Source organism: Drosophila subpulchrella, chromosome 3R (assembly GCF_014743375.2).
Source record: "Drosophila subpulchrella strain 33 F10 #4 breed RU33 chromosome 3R, RU_Dsub_v1.1 Primary Assembly, whole genome shotgun sequence".
Classification (NCBI taxonomy): Eukaryota; Metazoa; Arthropoda; class Insecta; order Diptera; family Drosophilidae; genus Drosophila; species Drosophila subpulchrella.
Genome location: NC_050609.1, coordinates 1,889,806 through 1,910,793, shown reverse-complemented (window position 1 = coordinate 1,910,793; position 20,988 = coordinate 1,889,806). Strand labels below are relative to the sequence as shown.

The following is a 20,988-nucleotide window of genomic DNA, read 5'->3' as shown; positions in this document are numbered from 1 at the left end:
GAGCTAAGGAAGTTCACGAGATCTTAGCTGCCTTACATCTGAAAGCTGTATTTTTTTCTTTTTTTTCAGGATTTACAGAATTTTATTTATAGATTGCATAAAAAAAAAAGCTTACTAAGAATTAATAAATATTCCAATGAGTGCGGAAATTCATAAATTGCAATTATTTTTTTATCTACAGGGACCATTTGTTAAAATTGGAAGGGGTCGACTAGTAGGGCCTAGGCGAAGTAAGATCACAGACTTACAATAAGTATTATAAGTATTAGTTTTCTCAAAAAACTTTTCCTGTATAGCTTGATTTTGGTAACTAAATTCGCTGTAACATGAAATTTTTTGTAATTTCCCAAGAAAATAATATATTTTCCCAAGTGTCGGAGTTGATAGCGAAGCTACTTCTGCGGTTGCAAACCGTTTTGAGCCCGACCCGTTTGCCATTTGGCCGCTCTATCAGCGCATGACATTTGACAGACAGTCAGGCATTCCGACAGACAGACAGTCAGAGACACAGGGCCAGGCGCTTCTGTTTGTCTTCTGTTTATGTTTTGCCATTGGTATTGATAGCGAATGGCAATCGGAGCGTGGCGAGACGCAAGACCTGCAATGGAAATCGATTGGGGGGCTAAAAACAATTCGGAAAGCGATTCTGTTTCTCTTACATTTACAATGCAAAACGTTTCACTCGTCTGCCCTGCCCTGCACTAATTTTGAACGATAATTGTTGGCACCGTATTTTCTCACACTCTCCTCTGTACGTTTGTTCAAGATTTTCCGTCTCTTTTCGTTGACACTATCTGTATCAGTTTTCTTCTCCGAATGGAAATTCTTTCGTTTCGGCATTCGAAACAATAACATTTTCTTTTCAAGCGTTTTTTTTCCTCTTGTTTTTACATATACGTACAATAAAAATAGTATACTAATAGCAATAAAATTGATTGTAAGAAAGCCAAATGCTACAACAAAATGTATACAGAAATTTATGCGATTCTGATTGGATAACTCAAATGCTGCGTAGCTGCAAGCTGCAAGCTGCAAGCTGCAACTACAGTCACCTACAGTAACTCCAACTACAACAACAACAAATCAAACAACTATATAGATGGCACTGAACAACAAGAACAACAACCAACTACCAACCACAACTACAACCATTCTACCCTCTTTCTTCTTGCTAACCTCAAATTGCAGTAAGAATATTGGGCATGGACGAGAAACTGCATCAGAGAATCTTCAATGATAATTTGGCCCTAATTGATACGCCACTAATAGTGATGGGTTCCGGTTCCGGCACGGTCACCACATCCGGATCCGGTTCCGCTTCCGGTTCCGGTTACGGCCTGGCCATGGGCATGGGCATAGGCCTGTCCGGCAGCTTTAACTATCCGGGCTCGATGCACGGCGTGCCCAGCTATCCGTTCAATATAAGCGGCTTCCATCAGCGGCACATGGCAGCGGCGGCTGTCGATAATGAACCATTCGATATCATTGATACGGGCTTGGGCTACGGCGGAAACGGAAATGCCGGTGTTTACTACCAAAGTATGTGTACACGTATTAGCATGAACGTAATCCATAAATAACAAATTCCACGACCAACTAACTGCAAAACCAACCAAGCAAAAAATTTCAAAATAAATATATATATACGAATACCATATATATATATATATATGTATAATAAATACGCAGCCGTACACACAGCCAACCAAATCCAGATATGTGTGTGCAAACTCGTAGAACTAATTAACAGGCAAAAAGTTCGTTGTTTCATTTTGTTCGTTCGTTCACCATTTTAGATAGATTTTTGTGAATTTATTTATGATTTCCGTTCTGTGTCGTCCCCCTGTAACCAAAAACACCCCCGAGTTGCAGGTAAATTTTTGATAAAACCATCGAGTTCATTCCAATTTTTGCTTATGTGTTGAAGGTGAATACATACTATATATAAATATACAAATTGGCGCGATCCGTGCGCCTCTTGGCTTTGTGCATAATTTTTGGCAATTGCTCAACAAAAAACCAATGAAACCTAAGTTACTACAAACAGTTTATACTTTACAATTTCTATACAAATATTAATATTTACATATCTCGAACTCTTTCAATTGCTTTTGTGTTCAATTCTTTTTACGTAGCTTGCCATTTGTTTTGAGAGTTTTTTGAAATTTTCCTACAAGAAATGTACCAAAAACAATATTAAAACAATCAATTTGCTTCCAATGCGTTAAAAATCAATTCTTTTCTATGAATTTTGTTTGTCATTTTGTTTATCTAACTAAAAAATCTAGAAAAACTCAAATGAAATTTGCAAACTGTATACAAGTTGTGAATATTTTCGATACTAACTCTTTCGTATGTTAAGTGAGCAAAATGAAAACCCTAAACAAAACCAAAACCTAAACAAAATTCATTTAATTTTTTCCTAAAAATATATATTTAAACTTTAACCAAACAAAAAGGAAATCCAATCAAATTTTGTTTAACTCAATTCCAGCACACTTTTTCAAATTTTTTCCAACGCACCCAGTTTTTGAATCCAAAACAATTACAGTTAATACACTCAAACATACCAAATAATGCGTTTCGATCCAATTTTTTGAGATCCAAGCCATCATTCAGACCCCGTCAAGTGCAAACCTAAGTGTCATACATCCAACATTCAAGTTCACAAGACATCGAGCTCATTGTTTCATACAACAAAGCCACTGAAACATCAAAAACTTCCCTCGCCAGGACTTTTGTTCCAAATAATTCTAAAAAACAAACTGAGGTTGAATTCGCTAAAAGCAGTCGCGAAATTCCCCCCTCAAAGAGAAAACATACAAATTGATTTTGTTAAGACATTTTCGTTCGCTTTTCCTCCGCCGCTCGACTTTCTGTTTGGCTTATTCAATTTTCCGTTTGAAATCTAATTATTTGCGTTTACATTCGTACCTTTTTTTTATTATTGAAAGCATAAATTCATTTTATTTCTGCTGAGTCTGCAGCAAAGCGTTTGTGTTTTCCTTTCAAAGACCACACTCACACACACCCAGAGTACTGAAAACCAATAAAGTATGCCAAAGAAACACATTCTCACAGTCGTCAGAACATTAGCATAGAATCATGAGTCCCCAGACGGGAACCCCGAGAAAGCCTGATAAATAAATCATACCCCCCATTTAAATACACAGCCTCCAAGGAGTACAGTCTTACGCTAGAATATCGTTGCCGATCCCCCAAACACAGAATATTTTTATCAGTAGGTTTGGTAGTTTTTAAAGTCGAAACCAATAAATAACATGTTAAACTTATTCTTCTCATAAAAAAAAAATATATATATACCTCATATATAGAACTTAGTTGTGTTTTGCCAGCCCTGCAGACCCTGCGACCACGCCCCTAAAATGTTGAAAGTATTATCCCCGAACTCCCCAATTGATTCTCACAATCTCTTCGGCTCCCCCGGATTCCAGTAATAGGCAATAAACAAATTTGTGGAATATTGCATTTAATTTATGTTATTTATGTGCATTTTTGTTATTTTGATTCAATAATTTCGATAATTTTTTGTGCTGGCTCGAGGGGCTGGGGTGCGGGATGTGGGTTCTGGATTGTGGGGGCATTTGAACGTTTTGTGATTACCAATTGAAACTGAAGAGCGAACAAAAAGTTGGTTAATTAAAATGCAATCGATAACTGCTGCCGCCGCCCGAACCAACCAGCGGCCGTGATTGATATTCCGATTGAAAGTCGGTTATGGAAATGGTATAGTAATTGAGTTATGATTAGGCCCATGGGCTCTGGCTCTCAATAATCGCAACCACTTTTCTGGCCTTCAGTTAGGCATCGTGCACAGCCTCATGTGTAAATCACACCTGAATCCCATAAATAAATAAGCCAATTGAGAGTGAATTGGCAAATAAAAGGCTAAAAACGGATATAAATAATCAAATTAATTAAGACCATGCGTGCTGCCAATGGATTCAGCATTTTAATTAGTTCTAAATACCATACACTCCCTCTCGATTGGCGTAATCAGCGATTTTACAATTTATTCCAACAAAAAGCCGGATGATTGAGCCTAAACCAAACCCAATTGGATTAAACCAGGCTAATGCAGTTCACCAAGTTGGTTGGCGACAGGCGGTGCAGGTTTTTCGGGTGTGCAATGGCGACTGCGATTGCCGGTAGAAAGCGAGTGCCAAATCCGTATCCGAATCGAATATGCTGGAAAAGGGTTGCGCAAATCGAAAACTAATGAACTATTTCAAACATTTTCTCTACGCATCTCCGCTGCGGTCACCATTTCCACCTAACGACAAATCCCCACTCGATCGTCTCCCCGGGGCAACATTTGCTCGATGCAAATGCAAATGCAAATGCGACTGACACACTTGGGCACGTTTGGCCGGTTGCAGGTGGTCAGGATGTCGAAGTTGACCTCTCAACGGAAATAATCAAGCAACACTTTCAGGTGAGTGCAAAGAAAAGCCCCCAAAACGAGGCATGGAAAATGCAAAGTGCAGCTCACACAATTTGTAGCGTTTATTACGATGCACAGTGAAAAGTTTTACTTATTTCTTATTATTCAGAGAAGTTAAGAGAACTATCCTAGGTATCCAAACCATCTTGTCCAAAAGATTTCCGTAAATGGTGTAAAACCTCAAATTTTACTTAAGAAATTGCATATTTTCGGAAAATTCTGTGTTGTATTTTAATATTTTAAGTATACACAGCATTCTAAAAAATATCTAAAAAATATTAAAATAAAATATCTACAAAATATTAAAATAATTGAAAAAATAACTTTTCTCTTTGATTCCATAAAAACTTTTAATTAGTATTATTATATGGTAAAAAATCATAAGAAATAATTGTTTTGTTTTCACTTCAAGAATTATTTTGCAGTGTAAGCATATTCTCTAGAGGTATAAGAGCTTTAGTGCTGGACTTTATTATGATAAATTCAAAAGACAAACAAAACAGCTTTGAAAAAAGTATTTATTTAAATTCGAGGAATATTTTGACAACTAATTTGAACTATAGGATTTTATAAAAATTTACTAAAAATAGTTTTTTCATTTTTGTTATTTTATTTTCAATAATAATTTTCCAGTGGTACAATGATATCCAGAGTCTTAAGAGCATTATTTCCGTTTAAGTGCAACCTTAACCCTTTTCTCGCCGTGTATTCCTCCCCGCAGAGTACCTGTCACACGGCATTGGACACTTGCCGGGAAGATCCGTCCTGCTCATCGTCCCTCCAGCCCATGCTGACGCACTGTGAGCTGCACCGGTGCAATCGCAACGCGTGCATGTCCTCGTTGCAGGCCTTCTACAAGGGGCCCCACGAGGACCTCAATCTGGACATCGCCTTTTGTCTCTGCAAGTAAGTGGCTGGGCAACCGAGTGGTACTGGTACTGCTACTGGTACTGCCGATGGAACTGGGAACTGTAGAACCAACCCAAAAAATTCCATTTTTCCCTTGGTTTCAGAAAAACAAGCGGCGGCCAGCAGAACGGCAATGGCAATCGGCACGACATGTGCATGATTGCACAGGAAAAACTGCATCCAGTGTGCGCGCAGCGACCGCCCGATAACAGTAATCCGGCCAGCTCCAATGGCATTTACTACCATCCGCCGCCCGCCTGTCACGTGGTCGCCGACAGCTGCAAGGAGGACCGCGAGTGCAGGTGGGTCAAGGGTCATAATTCAAAAATCGTACGTTAAGCGCTGAGCGTTGAGGGTTAAGCGGAACCGGAAATATGCGCGATGCAATGTATATTTCCTGACCGTTATGGCCGATACGTGCGGGTTATAAAGTAGCAGGGCTAGAATTGCATTACCTTGACTGCTCTGTTGTAATTTAAAATCAAAACATCTTTATTTTATAGGTTTGCAAATAAATTAAAGATATTTTCTCAGTTAAAGATATTTTCTCTTGGAAAAAGGTTATTAGATCTTAACTGCGGTATATCTTTAATAATGGGTCTCACAGAGATACTTACATTAAAATGTAAATATACATTTACACAATAAATGAATTGAATATGAATTTTAAACATATTTACAAAAAGTATCTACAAATAGTTAGGTTGATATACAAATTTCCCAAATTATTTATTTCTGGGATCAGTTCAAATTTAAAACTTTAATTATGAACTCCTCTAAAGCTTTGATTAAAATTATTTATTTCTGGGATCAGTTCAAATTTAAAACTTTAAATATGAACTTGAAATAAGGGTAGCGAACCATTAAATGTTGTAAATTAAACATTCTTAACCATTTTGGTTATATTTTTATTAACAACATTAAAAACAACATTACCTTTTTTTTAATTTATAAGAAACTGTATTGTTTTGCGTTTCAAAAACTTGCATAAAGCTTATAACTTTAATATCACGACATCCATAACCATATGAGGATCTGCCGAAACATCTTTTTAATTTATCCGCCAATTCAATTAAGCCAAATTGAATTTCGCAGACTTACTTAGTCTTGGGCCGCCTTGATATTGAATTAGAGGCGTTCAGCCACGGCAAAGTCAGCGAAAGCCGCAACTTTGATGGCACTCAGCTGAACTCGTTAAATTGACACCGTGGCACGGGCTCCGGTTAGTTGGTTAGTTGGCTCTTGGCTGTTGGCTCTCGAAGTATGGTACTCCAAAATTCCGTAGTTTGCCGGCAAGCGGGGCATAAAATTACCAGTTTTCCCAGGGCAACTCCTCAATCTCCACGGAGCAGCTCTTCATTAGGCGGAAAGTCAGCTGAAACTCGCAGGCCAGACCGCGTGAATGTGTCAAACACAAAGTTAAGTTATAAATACGATGCTGCACCCAACAGCTTCCATCGGCTCGGATGCACATGCTTAGAAGTGGGTGGTAGATGGGTTAGATGGGTGTTCTGTTTGTTTGTTTGTTGTCATGTTACGGCTGAACGACCACAAAGTACGTGGTCGTAGCCGTGGCTGTGAAAATTAATTGCCTTTTAAGTGAATCGCACTTGCTTTGGTAAACAACTAAATTGGACTAATGACGCTCATTTTGTATGCTTCGACGGGGGGAGGGTGGTTTCGGGGTCGAAAGGGGGGGCTCCTCCGAGAAGTTCCAGGCAACGTGTGGAGTGCTTATGTTGACTTATTACGTATACGACGCGTTGTGCACCAACACGTGCCTCGAGTGAACGTGTTTCCGGCGCTGAATGCTCATTTGTTTGGCTGCCATCGAAGCTGCAGCTCTGACGTCTTAAACTGCATCCGTCGGTTGCACAAATCGTTGCTGGCATTACGCAACCAAGAAAGCGCAAAAAAAAAGCTCAGCTTTTGCATCACTCGTAGATTGAGATAAGAGAGGGTGGAAATATAGAAATATGCACTTTTTAGGGCTGCAAAAGTTCTGCTGGTGAAGGCGAACGGAAAAGTTTTTGAGGAATCCTTACAAAAACGTTATGGCATTTCTGAGGCGTTTTTCTAAAAACGAAGTGAACGTAAAAACTAAAGTAAGCTTGCTAGATTTTTATGAGGTTGGGAAGTCAATTGAATATAACCAGCTTTACATACATATTTATATTTACTGACACATTTCAAGTTTTTATTTATTTTGTATTTTATAAATTGTAATTATTCTGAAAAATTAAACTCATTTAAATTATACATTTCTCAACAATTATAATTGTTTAAAACACCAGAGCAAGTTATTTAATTTAAATATAATTTTGACAGTTACATATTTAATTACATCATTTTTATTTACTTAAAAGTACAATGAGAAACCGGGAAATCAGAAAGCGACAATTGTTTGTTTAGTGAAAGTAATGAACTAAAATCAAACAAAAATCTCTGGGATTTATTATAAACACAAGACACTATTTGTTTAAAAAGTAATTTAGTTTACATAACTGAATGGGTTCAGTTTTAGCAGTGGTAGCAAATCCATATATACGGTGTGCATTGCAGACACCTGACAGCAACCACAATTAGGCAACATCCGATCAGATTGGAATGTCCAAGTCGTCGCCTTGAGTCGATAAACTGCAATTGAAATATTACGCATACGTCGCATGGCACTTGACCAAAAATCACCACCCGAATGCCTGAGATTGGGGCCTCATAAATTCAGTCGCAATGATGCGGAAGCGAAATGGGTATTCGCCCCAAGACGATGAAATGCCGTAGAATGCCGAGAGTAATGCCGGCACAAATTGGTCCACATCAATCTCAGGTGAGCGAGAAGCTGCAGTGCAGGTAAGGGCCCACTTATCACCGGAATCTCCGGCGGAGTGGGGGCCATTCCGGCAGGAGAACTGCATCTGCAGCTAACTGGCGCATGACAGGCACGAAGACATCGGCAGAGGCACTGCCTCCGTGATGGAAACGGGGATGGCATCTTCTTTGAGGAGCTTACTTGGGTTTTACGAGGCTGCTTATCATGGCACCTGGGCAAAATTAAGAATAATGATTTCGGATTTTTCTATTCGAAACTTTAAGAATTGCAAGTTGAAGGGAAACAATACATAAGCAAATTACATACTTCCAAATAAAACTTAAAAAAAAAAGAGAGAAGGTTAAATATTTTACACATTTAAGGGAATTTCAAATTATTAAAAATGGATAAGTAGCAAATATTTAAATATTAAAGAAATAATTAGTTTAATATATTTTATATTAGCTTAAACATTTTCTTATTTTTTGGTAGCCTATCCGTTCTTTTTAATATTTTTTCATATTTCTTGAACAGATTAAAGTTGGAATATTACGAGCAGGCCTGTGCAGTGGATAGCGTGACCAAAAAATGTGCCGGGAGACCAAGTGGCTGTCGAACGGCCATGATTGGCATTCTGGGCACCATGTTGAGGACGACCTGTGCCTGCCAAGGAACGGATCCCCAGCACCTGTACCAGTGCGTGGGATGGCGACGCCTCCTGTGGATGAATCCGTGTGTGGGTAAGTCACAAAGATAAATAAAGGAATTGGAAAGTAGTTCTTAAAAATATTTCCTATTTTCACAAAGTCAAAGAATATTTTGTTAATAAATAGCTCTGAGTTATTGCCTTCAATCCCTAATTGATCAATATATTTTTCTTAAAGAAATATATCTAATTTAAGGGAAGTAAAATCTTTAATTTAACTGCTAGACTATTTGTTTGTTTCCCACTGTATCTTCTTGTTCGCTCATTAACCCCGCGCCATCTTCGAATCTTGACAGTTGAGGCTCAAAAGGATTTCCATATGAAGCGATTGGCTGAGCTCGGTTTCCTTACCACCACAACAACGACGACCACCACGACGACAACAACAACGACGACGACGACCACGCGGGCACCACCGCCCCCACCTCCGCCCACCACAACAACAACGACGACGACCAGTCTGCAGCCGCGGCAAACGCCAAGGAAGCCGGCGACGCACATCTTCAAGGACGTCAGTGCGGTGAGTGCCTGCTTAAGCGTAGCATCCTCCCACTTGGGGCCTAATTGCCCCGCTGCGGTCAACTAGTGGTTAATGCCATTCGAATCGGCTCGTACGGTTCGATTTTAACAAGCATCAACAACAGTTACCTGTTCCGAATTCCCCCAACCTACCCGCAATCCGTTCACCTTGTCCGATTGTCCGCTTGTCCATTTGTCCGTCCGTCGGTTCGTTTTCTGTTTTCCAATCAGCACTCAATCAGTGGCTCAATTGGGGCGGCGGAGGCGTGGCTGGGCGCACTGCAAAGCGGACAATATGCCACACAACATGCCGGGTCAAACCGAAGTCCTCACCCTGAATTCTGCCCGGATTCTGTTTTGCTCCTGACCACCGGGTCCCGCACTCGAAAAAAGTTGTATGTTCTCATTTTGCAACGAACAATAAAGCTTTATAAATAGTAATATACCAAAACTTTAAGAAAGTGAGTGTAAAATCATCTCAACTCTTTTATCATTTCAATATATCAAAAAAAGTTCTTTAAAAAATATGAATTGAAACTGGTTCTTACACTTATCGAAAAAATATTTATACTAATCTTTAATAGAACTTTTTGGTTTCCTATAAATCCTATAAAATATAAATAAAAATTTGTTTATAAAAATCTATTTCAATCTAACATGTGTATCCTAACTTTTCCAATACATGAAGAAACTGGAGAATATATTACTAAAGGATATACAAATTTTTTTGGATTATTTTGATTGACTTTAAAATTTTTTTTAAAAAGACTACATATAATTTAAATTTTTTCCAAAATATCATAGCACACGATGTAAAGCATATTTAAGCATCCTTTTTCCGAGTGTGACTACGATTCCTAGTGAAACTCTGTTTCAGTTGCTGCTTGTGGCCCACTTCCTCGGGTTGGCAAACCGACAAAGCAATCAATTCCTGACCTGCAGCCAATGCTGCTGCCTTTGCCGCCGGAGCGGCAAAAAGATTAAGCCCTCCCCCGCACACAACTATATAGACAATATACAATATATATTTCCCCATTCGTTTTCAAACTCTTTAACATCTCTTCTCCTCCTCCCGAACAATTGCAACAATGAACCGCAAAAACCACGAAAAATGCAAATAAATAAATAAAAATGCGAAACAACAAATATGAAACAAATAATATGAAACAAAAAAAAAAAAAAAACAAAACCGGGGAAAAAAATACACAACAAAATGGAAAAACCACGAAACGCAAAACCAACCAAACAAAAAATGTCGGTGAAAACGGCAGCCAAAAGAGAAATCAGAGCCAACATCGGTGGAACACAATTATCTCGATCCGCCCGATTCAATACCGCTGCCCAGCGTAAATGTCGAGAGCGGCGGAAATGGCGGAAATGACGATTATCACAATGGCAACGGCAATGGACACGGAAATGGAAATGGCAATGCTAACGGGAACGGCAATGGCAATGGCAACGGCAGACGTAAAAATGGCGGAAAGGGACGTGGCGGCAGTGTAGATTTCGATGATCCAGTAATTTTCGTCGACCCAAGGGAAACAACTGAATTTGTGGGCATCAGCATCACGGAGCCGGTAACCACAACAACCACAACAATGGCCACCACGACAACAACTCAGCCGCCAAGTAAGTAAATGCAAGTGGGTAATAAATTGGACCGCCCAGTGAGTTGGAATCGGACCTCCAATCGGGGTCGAATGTGACAGGAAATGGTTGAGCCTTTGTCCCCCAATTATGAGGCAAATATGGGCAGAGTCTCCGGTGCGTCATCTAAACTTTTCAGCACCTTAATCATTATATAGCAGATACACTGGAAACAAATGTTAAGTATTTAAAATTTACCTGCCGTCACTAATTCAACTTTAAAAGAAAAGATTTCCATGCATAACAAAATTATATAGTCATGATTAGATTAGATTATTAGCATGGGACTTGGCTTTTTTAACTTCTATGACTTTTTTATTAAATAAAAGTCTTTTTTTCAATATTATATAGCAAAGATTTTTTCTAAATAATTCAAATTTAAACTTAAAAAAAGGTTTAACAAATTAAAACAAACCCTTTTTTAAAGGACTTCCTATGTTAAGTATAAATCATTCAAAGGACCGGTTGTTTTGTGTTTTTTTTTGCACACCCACACATCACTCTTAATTTTTGTACTTTTGGGTATCGTTTCCGTTTCGAAGTTTTCAACATAATTGATGCGGTGACTGCGGTTGTTTGGCTAATTGAAAGCATAACTCAGCGCCGGCCGTGATTATTATTTTAATATTTTGTGCGGCGATCATTTAAAATTCAGTATCCGCAATGGTTTCCCCACCCGCACATTCGAACGCACAACCGGAAATGAGTTTGCTTTCGGCCGATGTGGCAATTATACGAGCACAAATACACACAAATACTTGTACACATGTGCGCTAAAGCGCATCAAAGGACCTCCAAAATACCAGAGTATCTTGCGAACCTAGGACATGGGCAAATCCGATTAGATTTTGAATGCCAAACGCACACATATCACTCGACTGCATTGTGATAATACTTCCGTTATTTAAAATCTCCTGCCGAGGACATCGTTTATTGTCCCTTCATTTATCACAGGGGCTCCGGGGTCGAAACGTGTTTGCAAACATCATTAAAAATGTAAATGAGTTTGTTTGTTTGCCCACCAGTCCATCAGTCCGTTTGTCAGTCAGTCACTCAGTCAGCCAGTCAGTCGTTCAGTCACTCAGTCAGTTCGTCATCCCGTGTGGTCAGCTCGTCCGTTGTAATTATTTAGACACTTGGGACATTCGGCTTTGAATTTTGCATGAAATGTTTCTGGCCCGCAGCTGAACCCGTTTGTGTCTCATCTATAATTGATTTTGCTCGTGCAGTGTGGTGGAGAATTTAAAACTATATTTAACAGTGGGGTTCAATTATTTATGTGCATGTTATGGCGGCCTTACTGGCCAAGTTGGCCCTAAAATTGGGATTTTGATTAGTTAGCAAAGCCCCAGGTGGTAGTTAAGTTCCATCTTGGCAGTTTACCTTCCCCACTGGTAGTAATTAAGTGCCAAAGTCTTCGGCTCCGGGTCTCAAGTGTGTAAGCATGTGCAAATTTGTGCTTTATAAACACGGAGCTTCCAACCCTTCGCCGGCGAAACTTTTTGGCCAGGAAAAACTCGTAATGGCGTTGATGACATGATGAATGCTCCACATGAGTGGCGGACATCCGTTATTTGGGCATGAGTGGCAGGGTCGCATTGTGTACGTTGGCTGCCACCAAAAAAAAAAACAGGGATGTCTGTCCTCTTGTGGGTGGTGTGAAGTCAAGACCTCAAGCCCTGAACAACAAAAAAACAGACACACTTAAACCCCCACAACGTGGTGCGAATAGAGTGGAAATTAAGTTCCCTTTAAGGCGTTAAACTGATTTATAAATAAGCTATTATTGCTTTAATGAATTATTCCACCAATTAAACTCTCAAACTCTCATTTAATTTCATAGGAAACTGTGTTGTCCAGCGACCACGTCAATCGGATCAACTTATTCGTGAGGGCAGCAGCAAACGGGTAAGTACTAAAATTAGTAACAAATCAAAAGCAATAAAAATATATATACCCAAGTCGGCATCCAAAAATAATCCAAACATTAAGTGCGTTTATAAGTAAAGCACACTTAAATGAAAATGGCAAGACCGAAGCCAAATAAGTGCAAATTAATATTTCATTTGTTGAGAAAGTGCTTTTTAGCGCATTTACATAACTAAAAGTTAAGCCGTACAAAATGGCCAGTCAGCTAAAAAGTTGAGAAAATACGTATGAAAAGTTGGATTCGAATGCAGCACGTGTCGGCACGTGCTCGGTAAAAAATAGGGGAATCATGATATATATATACAAATTCAGAGGGGGAAATAAATTTCGCTATTGTTTGTGCCATCATTTAATTATGACTACACCCGGCGTATACGTAATGTACCCCGTGGCACAATGCCATTTTATAACTTCACTCACCTTTTCAACCTTCGCCTGGGGGCGGAATTCTTGCGTTTCAGATCTACTCCTTGGACGACGTCGAGTGCAGTGAGCTGTGCAGCTGCGGCGAGTCGCTCATCCTCACCTGCCACGCCCTCTGCGTGCCGTTCGCCCCCTGCCGCACCGCCCTGGCCTTCTACAGCCACGCCTCCCCCGCCTACCAGGCCTTCCGCGGACGCTGTCTGTGCTACTCGGGCCGCTTCATCTGCATGAAGCCGCCGCTCGGGGAGTACATTCTGCCAGGTGAGTTGCCAGTTCCTTAGTTTTCTGTTCCCCAAGCCCAAGGAACACCTGGATATACATATACCCGGTACCCTACCCGGCTGCATTATTGTGGGGATCCTGCGGTGGCGTGTCGGGTTCGCTGTGCGTTAAGCACTTAGCGATTATCGCCGGCGACAGGCGATGACGAGGCACGGCTGTCAGGAGGAATGCAGCTGCATTTTTGCGTGCTGAACTCCTCTAGATATCTACACTACACACAATTAGGAGCTATATTTTACATTCCAAGAGTATTGGTTATGTTCGATGTATTTTTGATGTACAACCAGAAAAAACTAGGCCTGAATAAAGACTAGAAAGACTTTTTTGAGAAAAAACGATCTTGATATAAAGACGAAAGTTTCGTCAATTTTTTCGAGATAATTTGATTTTATTTGGAACGGATATCATTTTTATTATTATTTAGATAAAATGTTTTCTTTTTGAAAATTCTTTAACTTACTTATTTGAGAAGAATTCTTCTTGAAATCAAGACGAAAATTCTATCAAGTTGGTTTTTCGAGATTATTTGATTTTATTTGATTATGACATCCATGAATGGACATTTCTATGGAACGGATACAATATTTGTACTTTTTTGTCTTAAATAAGTCGGATTCCCCCATCACCTTGACAAACTTTAAGCTGATTTATTTTCAAGTGCAGCTCGCACACACTTCTTTAAAGCCTTTGTCAGGGCACCTCCTTCGCTGAGGAGCCACTTTAGAGCGCATTTGACACACAAAAAAAAAGAGGGACCCATTGTGGCAGCAAGGTTGCGTGGTCCTTGTCCACTTGCCACACGGCACTTGCGTGCGTTCTCGTGCGCGGATCCCGGCAGTAAATTACGTTAGCTGCAATTGATGCTGCACTCGCTACATACATATTTCGTCCTCCCCTCGGTTTCAGGTGGGATATTCCTGCTGCTGGGCTACAGTGCAGCGGATGAGGCGCTGCTCAGGCCCCACACCAACCTGGGGGTCCAGGATGCCGTGCGAGCCCTGCAGCAGTACGTAACCACATACATCGATAATCAGGTAAGCCGCCGGTCCAGCGATCGCATAATAAAGTATGGCCAGCAATATATTAATTGCATTCCGTCGCCGGCTCACTCCGTATCCCCCGCAGACGCAGTGCACCCTCACGCTGTTCAACATGACCGAGGAGAACATCATCATTGCTGCGCGTCTGCCGCACGACGGAAAACTGAAGGATATTGAGCTGCTGCGTAAGGAGAAGGTAAGTTGAGTGCCACAGGCAAGTCACAGATGCACAGAGAAAAATTTCAATCGATTTGAAAGTATTAATTTGTTTTTTTTAACTACTTACCCCTTTTTGGGTTAATTACCTATAGGTAATGTATACATATTAATAATTATACTGACCACATGCTAAGGTTTTGTAAATGCGAGAAACCAATTTGGAATTTAGAATTTGAAAAAAAATACTCGAATTCCCAAAATTTAAATTCCTTAAAAATTTTAAGACTTCTCTAAAACTTTTAATTGTGAGTAAAAAAAATGTAAAATGTAACTATTTTATTCAAAAAACATTCCTAGGACAACAAAAATGGGAACTCAATCATTTCTTAAGTTCGAACTGTTAAAATAACTTAAGATCGACATACACGGAAAATACTCCTCTTTGGTCTTTATGTTTGCCTGATTTCCAAGCATTTGGTTTTAAAGTAATTTTTTTATTTGATTTTAAAAATATTTTTTGTATCAATACATATTAGCTTTGAGGAATATTTTTGTGTATTTAAATATTAATATTATTTATTTAATTATAATCAGTGTATACACACTTATTTGATACACAGTGCATTGTGTCTCCCATTTTTCTCTGTGTACAAAACGCTGGTAAATCCACTTCCCCAACTAATCCAATCGACTACTATTGCTGCTTATCTGGCTGTTTGCAGGACGAGTGCACCGCGATACTGAAGACCATCAGTCATCAAATCAATAGCGAGCACAGCGAGCTGCAATCCCACCGACTGCTGAGCATTTTCAAAATGTCCGAAGTCGAGGTCGTCTGGCCGGAGAGCACCAGTGCGGCGGCGAGGAGTGGACATGGTCCTGGCCAGTTAGCCGGATGCCAGAGCCGCCGGCTGCTCTTCGCGGCCATGCTGGCCGTGGCCTATCTTTCCAGCTGGACAACGCTGCGGATGAGCGATGTGGCGACATGACAGCCGCATAGCTGAAGGATTAGAGCCAGGACAATTGCATAACTGTACGTAGTAGATACTTGTAGGGGGACTATCATCATCATCATCATCGTTATCAACAGTGGTGGGAAACGGCGACGGGCGAGCTGCCATGATATGTGGAACGATAGCGATAACTATAAACTATAAAGATATGGTGCATACTCTTAATATAGCGTATTCATAATGTGTTGTATACATCTAGGGGCTAGTTCTGTGTTTAGCTGCGATTTTTGTGAAGCTTTGTTGTTGACCCTTGACGATGTTGCTGTCTCTTTTGATACGTACATATATGTGAGGCATTATGGGATATACAAAAACATATAGAACATACATAAACATACGCCTAGAACTCATCTAGATTAATCTATAATTTAATGTGAAAGGAAACTGCTGTCTACATAATAATATTGTTAGCATATAACAGAGGCAAACTCGAGAGTTGGATTTGATGAGGCGTGTATATAGAAGGCATATGCATTAAGTACTATCCGTAGCTAGTGTTTTATACGGTATAAACAATACACACAACTCCTGTCCGTCCGTCCGATAGTCATTATCGCACCCAAACACACAACAATTAACGTAACAATTGCATGGCTCTTATTGTTTGCTCTTTAAGCTCTATAAAGTTCTTGGCCGCCTCAATTAAAAAGAATTATTAACCGCCTTAACAGTGTTTACTTTGTTCCAGGCAGCGAGTGCCTCTTCTGGATATGCCAGTTCTCTTTTGATTTTTAATTACATTTTAATGCGGCCTGGCCTTCGCCTTTTTCACTCTGCCGGGAAAACAAACAATATTCAGGCGTGTGCGAATGAACTCATTTAACACTCGCTGTCGCAGTCGCAATCACATTCACATTCGAATTTGCGGATGAGCGTGCAAAACGTTATTTTTAATTTATTTCATAGTTTTCCGTTTCGTTTGGAGGCGCGAAAACAATTACGGTTTCATTATCAATTATGCGTTCTGCATTTCGATTGTTGCCACAATTTCACCGGGCCGAGAGCCATGACCTCGCCTCGTTTCAACAGGTTTCATTGCTTACCCCTATCCCATAATCCTGAATACTGAATCCACAATCCCGATTACCATTTCAGTTCGCTGTACATACTCTTACCACTTTAAAGTCTATTTACGTAATTAAATACTAACAGTACATATCAATATGAACACCTAAACGAGTTTTACACAGTAACAAAATTCTTACAATGTCCCTCGATTGCTCGAATCTTTTGTACATAGTTATACCGAAAACTATACATAATATTTACAACGATATACAAGAGGAAAACACATGCCTAAGTCTATGGGAACTTGATTCACGTTAAACAGCTAAGATGAATTGTATATTGAACGAAACTTCAGTTGAGCCTTAAATAATGAGTGTAAGAGCGAGGAAAATAGCTATTGTACATAAAAGAAGCAACAACCTGAGTGAATGGAAACTCCTTAACAAATAATTGAGTGTTTGACACATGAACACACGCTACTCACGCACCACTCACTTTAAGTCTAAGCTTGACCATTTGAACCGAAACTTGTAGCAGTGTGTAACGTGCGCATATTGAAAATGGTCACAATCATGAAAAAATGTCTTCCTTAATGCATATACTCGGCGATATGTATTATGTTTATACACATAAATATATACTAAATACCTATACCTATACGATACTTGGCCTACGCTTCAGTTAGTCGAAAGATAATGTAATATAGACACCAAGGGCTAAAAACCATATCGCTATCGAATATCCCTGCAAATTATAACACTGTTGACACAAATTAAAACTAACCGCAACATATCTAAGTCAAATATACCCCTAATTAAATAAATATATATTGATAAATATACATATGCATAAAGTTATAAACGTTAGAGAGCATTGAAAACTACTTTAATAGTCTCTAGAGAAAGCAACGCTTTAACCCAAAACTATATAGGCAGCAACAGCAGAGGAGTGTAAAGTTTATTGGAAACCTGCTTGGGAAATCTTCTAGCTAAATATTAGACGAATTTAAGGCTATCCAAAACCAACTTATCGAACCGATGGAGGAGCTCGTAGGTCCCAAGAAAAAGGGCAAATTAGTAGAATTGTTGGGGCATTGGATTTCAGTTCATTTGCTATCCTATCCATATCGTTTGATGGCCAACGAGGGCAGCAACTAAGTCGTTATAGTTTCGGAGCATATCAGTATACCAGTCGAGGCAGGTCGAGTGTATTGTTTCATCTCATCCCCTCACTTATAGGGTGCGGACAAAGCGTAGCTACAATGTAAAGTACCGTTAAAGTAAAATGATAAATGAAAAGAAAAGCAACATGCAAAATGAAAAATGAAAAACAAGATGGAAATGAAGAAAATTACAAAATAGTCGCATTAATGTAAAAAGCAAATAAAATGCAAGAGGAAAACTAGCACTCAAATAGCAATCTGTAGCATGGATACGTATAAATTCGAGGATAGCAAATCAGAAAGGCATCGTAATAAACGTAAAACAGAGGAGATACTTTGAAAATTATGCATGAGGAATACGAGAGCCACACTTCGAGTTTAAAGCTGTAAGTTGAAACCTAAAAAGTAAATGATATATATATATATATACGATATGTTAGGAAGGCATACGAGTGTGTGTTTGTAAGTAAGTGGGCTTTATGTTAGCGTATACAACCGAATTGAGGTACATGGATAAAGATAAATCTAAAAATAAATAATAAAATAATGCAAAGCGAATGGAAAGCAAGCGATACGTCGTGGCATATTTGTATTAAAAACAATGTAAGTGAAACAACAAGAACAAGGAGCAGAAAAATAAAGAAAAACACAAAATATAGAAATTAAAGAGCGGAGTTTTATTTAGTTGGGAAGGCTGGAATTTATCTCTTGGGTAAGTTTAAATCTTGAATTAAAGTTTTTAGCAACAATTTTAGACTTAAGAGCTTGGTAATAACAATAATATGAAACTTAAGTTAATATATTTAACATTTATCTTATAAAAATTAGGATAATATATATAAAACTTTCAATAAAATGTTGTCTTCAATCCAAGTTAATAAATTCCCATTGATTTAATTTTAAAAAAAATGACGTACAGATTGGTTTTAAAAATATTATTAATCGTTGTGTTATAGATATAAATATGAACAACCATGAACTGGAGTTCCTTAAAAATCATTCGATTTATAGCACACGCATAGTAATATTATAGATTACTATTGAGAACTTTACTGCTGCTTTAAGGCAATAAAAGATCAAAACCGAACTAAGAAGGTTTTAAAAGTTTCAATCCCTGAACACGTTTATCTGAGGCGGTCGAACTGAATCTGTTTATATATGTTAAAGGCTTTGGTTCTGATGTTTTTCCCTCGCTTTTTTCTGGGCCACACGACTCTCGATGTGCACTTCATTATTGACCCCCAAAAGCCTCCCAGCGATCGGCAACTAAGTATGTGACACTATCGAGGCGAACAAAGCGGGGCATACAATACCGTGCCAGGGAGTGCTGGAATTGAATGGAACAGGGAGCTGGGAGCTGGGAGCGGGGAACTGGGAGCAGGGTGCAAGAAACAGGGGCGGTGAACAACAAAGACAGCGCAATATGAAGAAGACCTGCACACACACTCACTAACAAACCAGGGTAAACAAGGCCAAAAAGGCGGCAGCAGAAAAGCAAAACGAACTGGCTGAAAAGAAAAGCCAACCGCACACAATGCTTTTGTATGTGGGGTGGGGAAGGGGGCTGTGGAACAAAAGATGAGCCGAAGACAAAGACACTTGCTCAAGGCAACGCCGTTTCATGGCTTAAACTCAAGTTTCCTGGGAACCACTCGACTGCACTCCACACACCCACAATCACAAGAACCAGCACATCCACAAAAACACACCCAAACCATACCATACCCATACCCATACCCAATACTTGAACAACAAAGAGTAAGGTCAATCATTGGAATTTTGCCAGTTAATTCGCATACAAAAGGCGGTGGCCCAGAAGAGAACGAAAATAACACGACCTTCCCATCCTTTCATCCTGATGGCCTGATGGCCTGCCCGCCTTTCTGACTTCCTTCCCCCCTTTGACCCGCCACGCCCATTGGCATGCTGAGTTCGGCATTTATACTTCCACTTAATTAGGTAATAAATGATTGAAGAAATTATGTCTAGACGTGAGGACAATTCCGATGCCTTGGCTCAAACACCCACACACACACACATGGGAAATTCATTCCTGGCACGTGAGGGTTTGAAAATGTTGCGAATTTCCACACAATCACACATGCTGCTGTGCGACATCCATTTGAATGGGATTCACATTTAATTCTCACCGCTCTGGCCGTGATTTGAAAAGCAGGCATAAATTGTAAACAATTTCTTTTTGATTCAATTTGTATAACCTGCTGCCGCTAAGTGGCAATGCTTTTGTGAAAAGCCCCCGGCACAAGCATATGTATTTATTTCGCATTTTATTTAGCATCCAAAGGACGAACGATGCCTGAATAGCAATAGCGAAATTGCGAATGAATCGTAATGAAAGCGGGAACGGGGCGTATACGCGATGCGGGCTTGCCAGTTCATTAATATGGTGCAAGCGCTGAAGGTCGATGATGTGAGCAATGTTTGCAGGCTCGTGCAAAAACACAAAGAGAAATGGGCCTTACAAAATGGATATTGATTTGGTAATTTAGAGGAAAAAGCTGGAGCCTAATTAAGGTTATTTTGATTATCAGGAGGTATTCAATTTATATTATAGACATTATTTTCATTACTGCCTCTTTTTATTACGTAAGTATGGTCATATTTTCAATCATTTTTCCAAAAAAAAATTTACCTTTTAGCATGAAAACCTGGACAAGAAGCTTAGGAAAAGATTTGAATGAAGTCTTATCAACAAAAACCAATATATACTTTATACTGTCTTAACTTTTAGGAGGCACCACTTTGTAAAAAGGTTAGGAAAAATTCGATCGGGGCCTTATAAAATCTGAAAAAATAAAGATACTATCTATAAGAAAATTAGAAATTCAGCCATTTAATCATGCCCTGTTTTTCTCACTGTACAGAAGTAGTCATGGCTGTTGTTGCACGCACATTT

General features: G+C 39.3%; 1 protein-coding gene across 10 annotated transcripts in view; it reads left to right on the top strand.

Annotated features, from left to right (window-relative positions):
- Positions 1-18,738, top strand: part of LOC119545747 — a 123,217-nt gene extending 104,479 nt beyond the window's left edge. For 8 of the 10 annotated variants that reach the window (XM_037851577.1, XM_037851573.1, XM_037851571.1 and 5 more), the window contains 11 exons: positions 4,401-4,456; positions 5,187-5,371; positions 5,479-5,676; positions 8,718-8,923; positions 9,186-9,409; positions 10,680-11,037; positions 12,899-12,963; positions 13,446-13,668; positions 14,596-14,723; positions 14,815-14,925; positions 15,611-18,738. In XM_037851577.1, coding sequence (XP_037707505.1) covers positions 4,401-4,456; positions 5,187-5,371; positions 5,479-5,676; positions 8,718-8,923; positions 9,186-9,409; positions 10,680-11,037; positions 12,899-12,963; positions 13,446-13,668; positions 14,596-14,723; positions 14,815-14,925; positions 15,611-15,877 — 2,021 coding nt within the window. In that variant the 3' untranslated portion in view covers positions 15,878-18,738. Of the gene's footprint in view, positions 1-1,188; positions 1,540-4,400; positions 4,457-5,186; positions 5,372-5,478; positions 5,677-8,717; positions 8,924-9,185; positions 9,410-10,679; positions 11,038-12,898; positions 12,964-13,445; positions 13,669-14,595; positions 14,724-14,814; positions 14,926-15,610 lie in introns of all 10 variants that reach the window. The other 2 variants (XM_037851574.1, XM_037851579.1) reach the window with 1 other exon arrangement.
- The last annotated feature ends 2,250 nt before the right edge of the window (positions 18,739-20,988 follow it).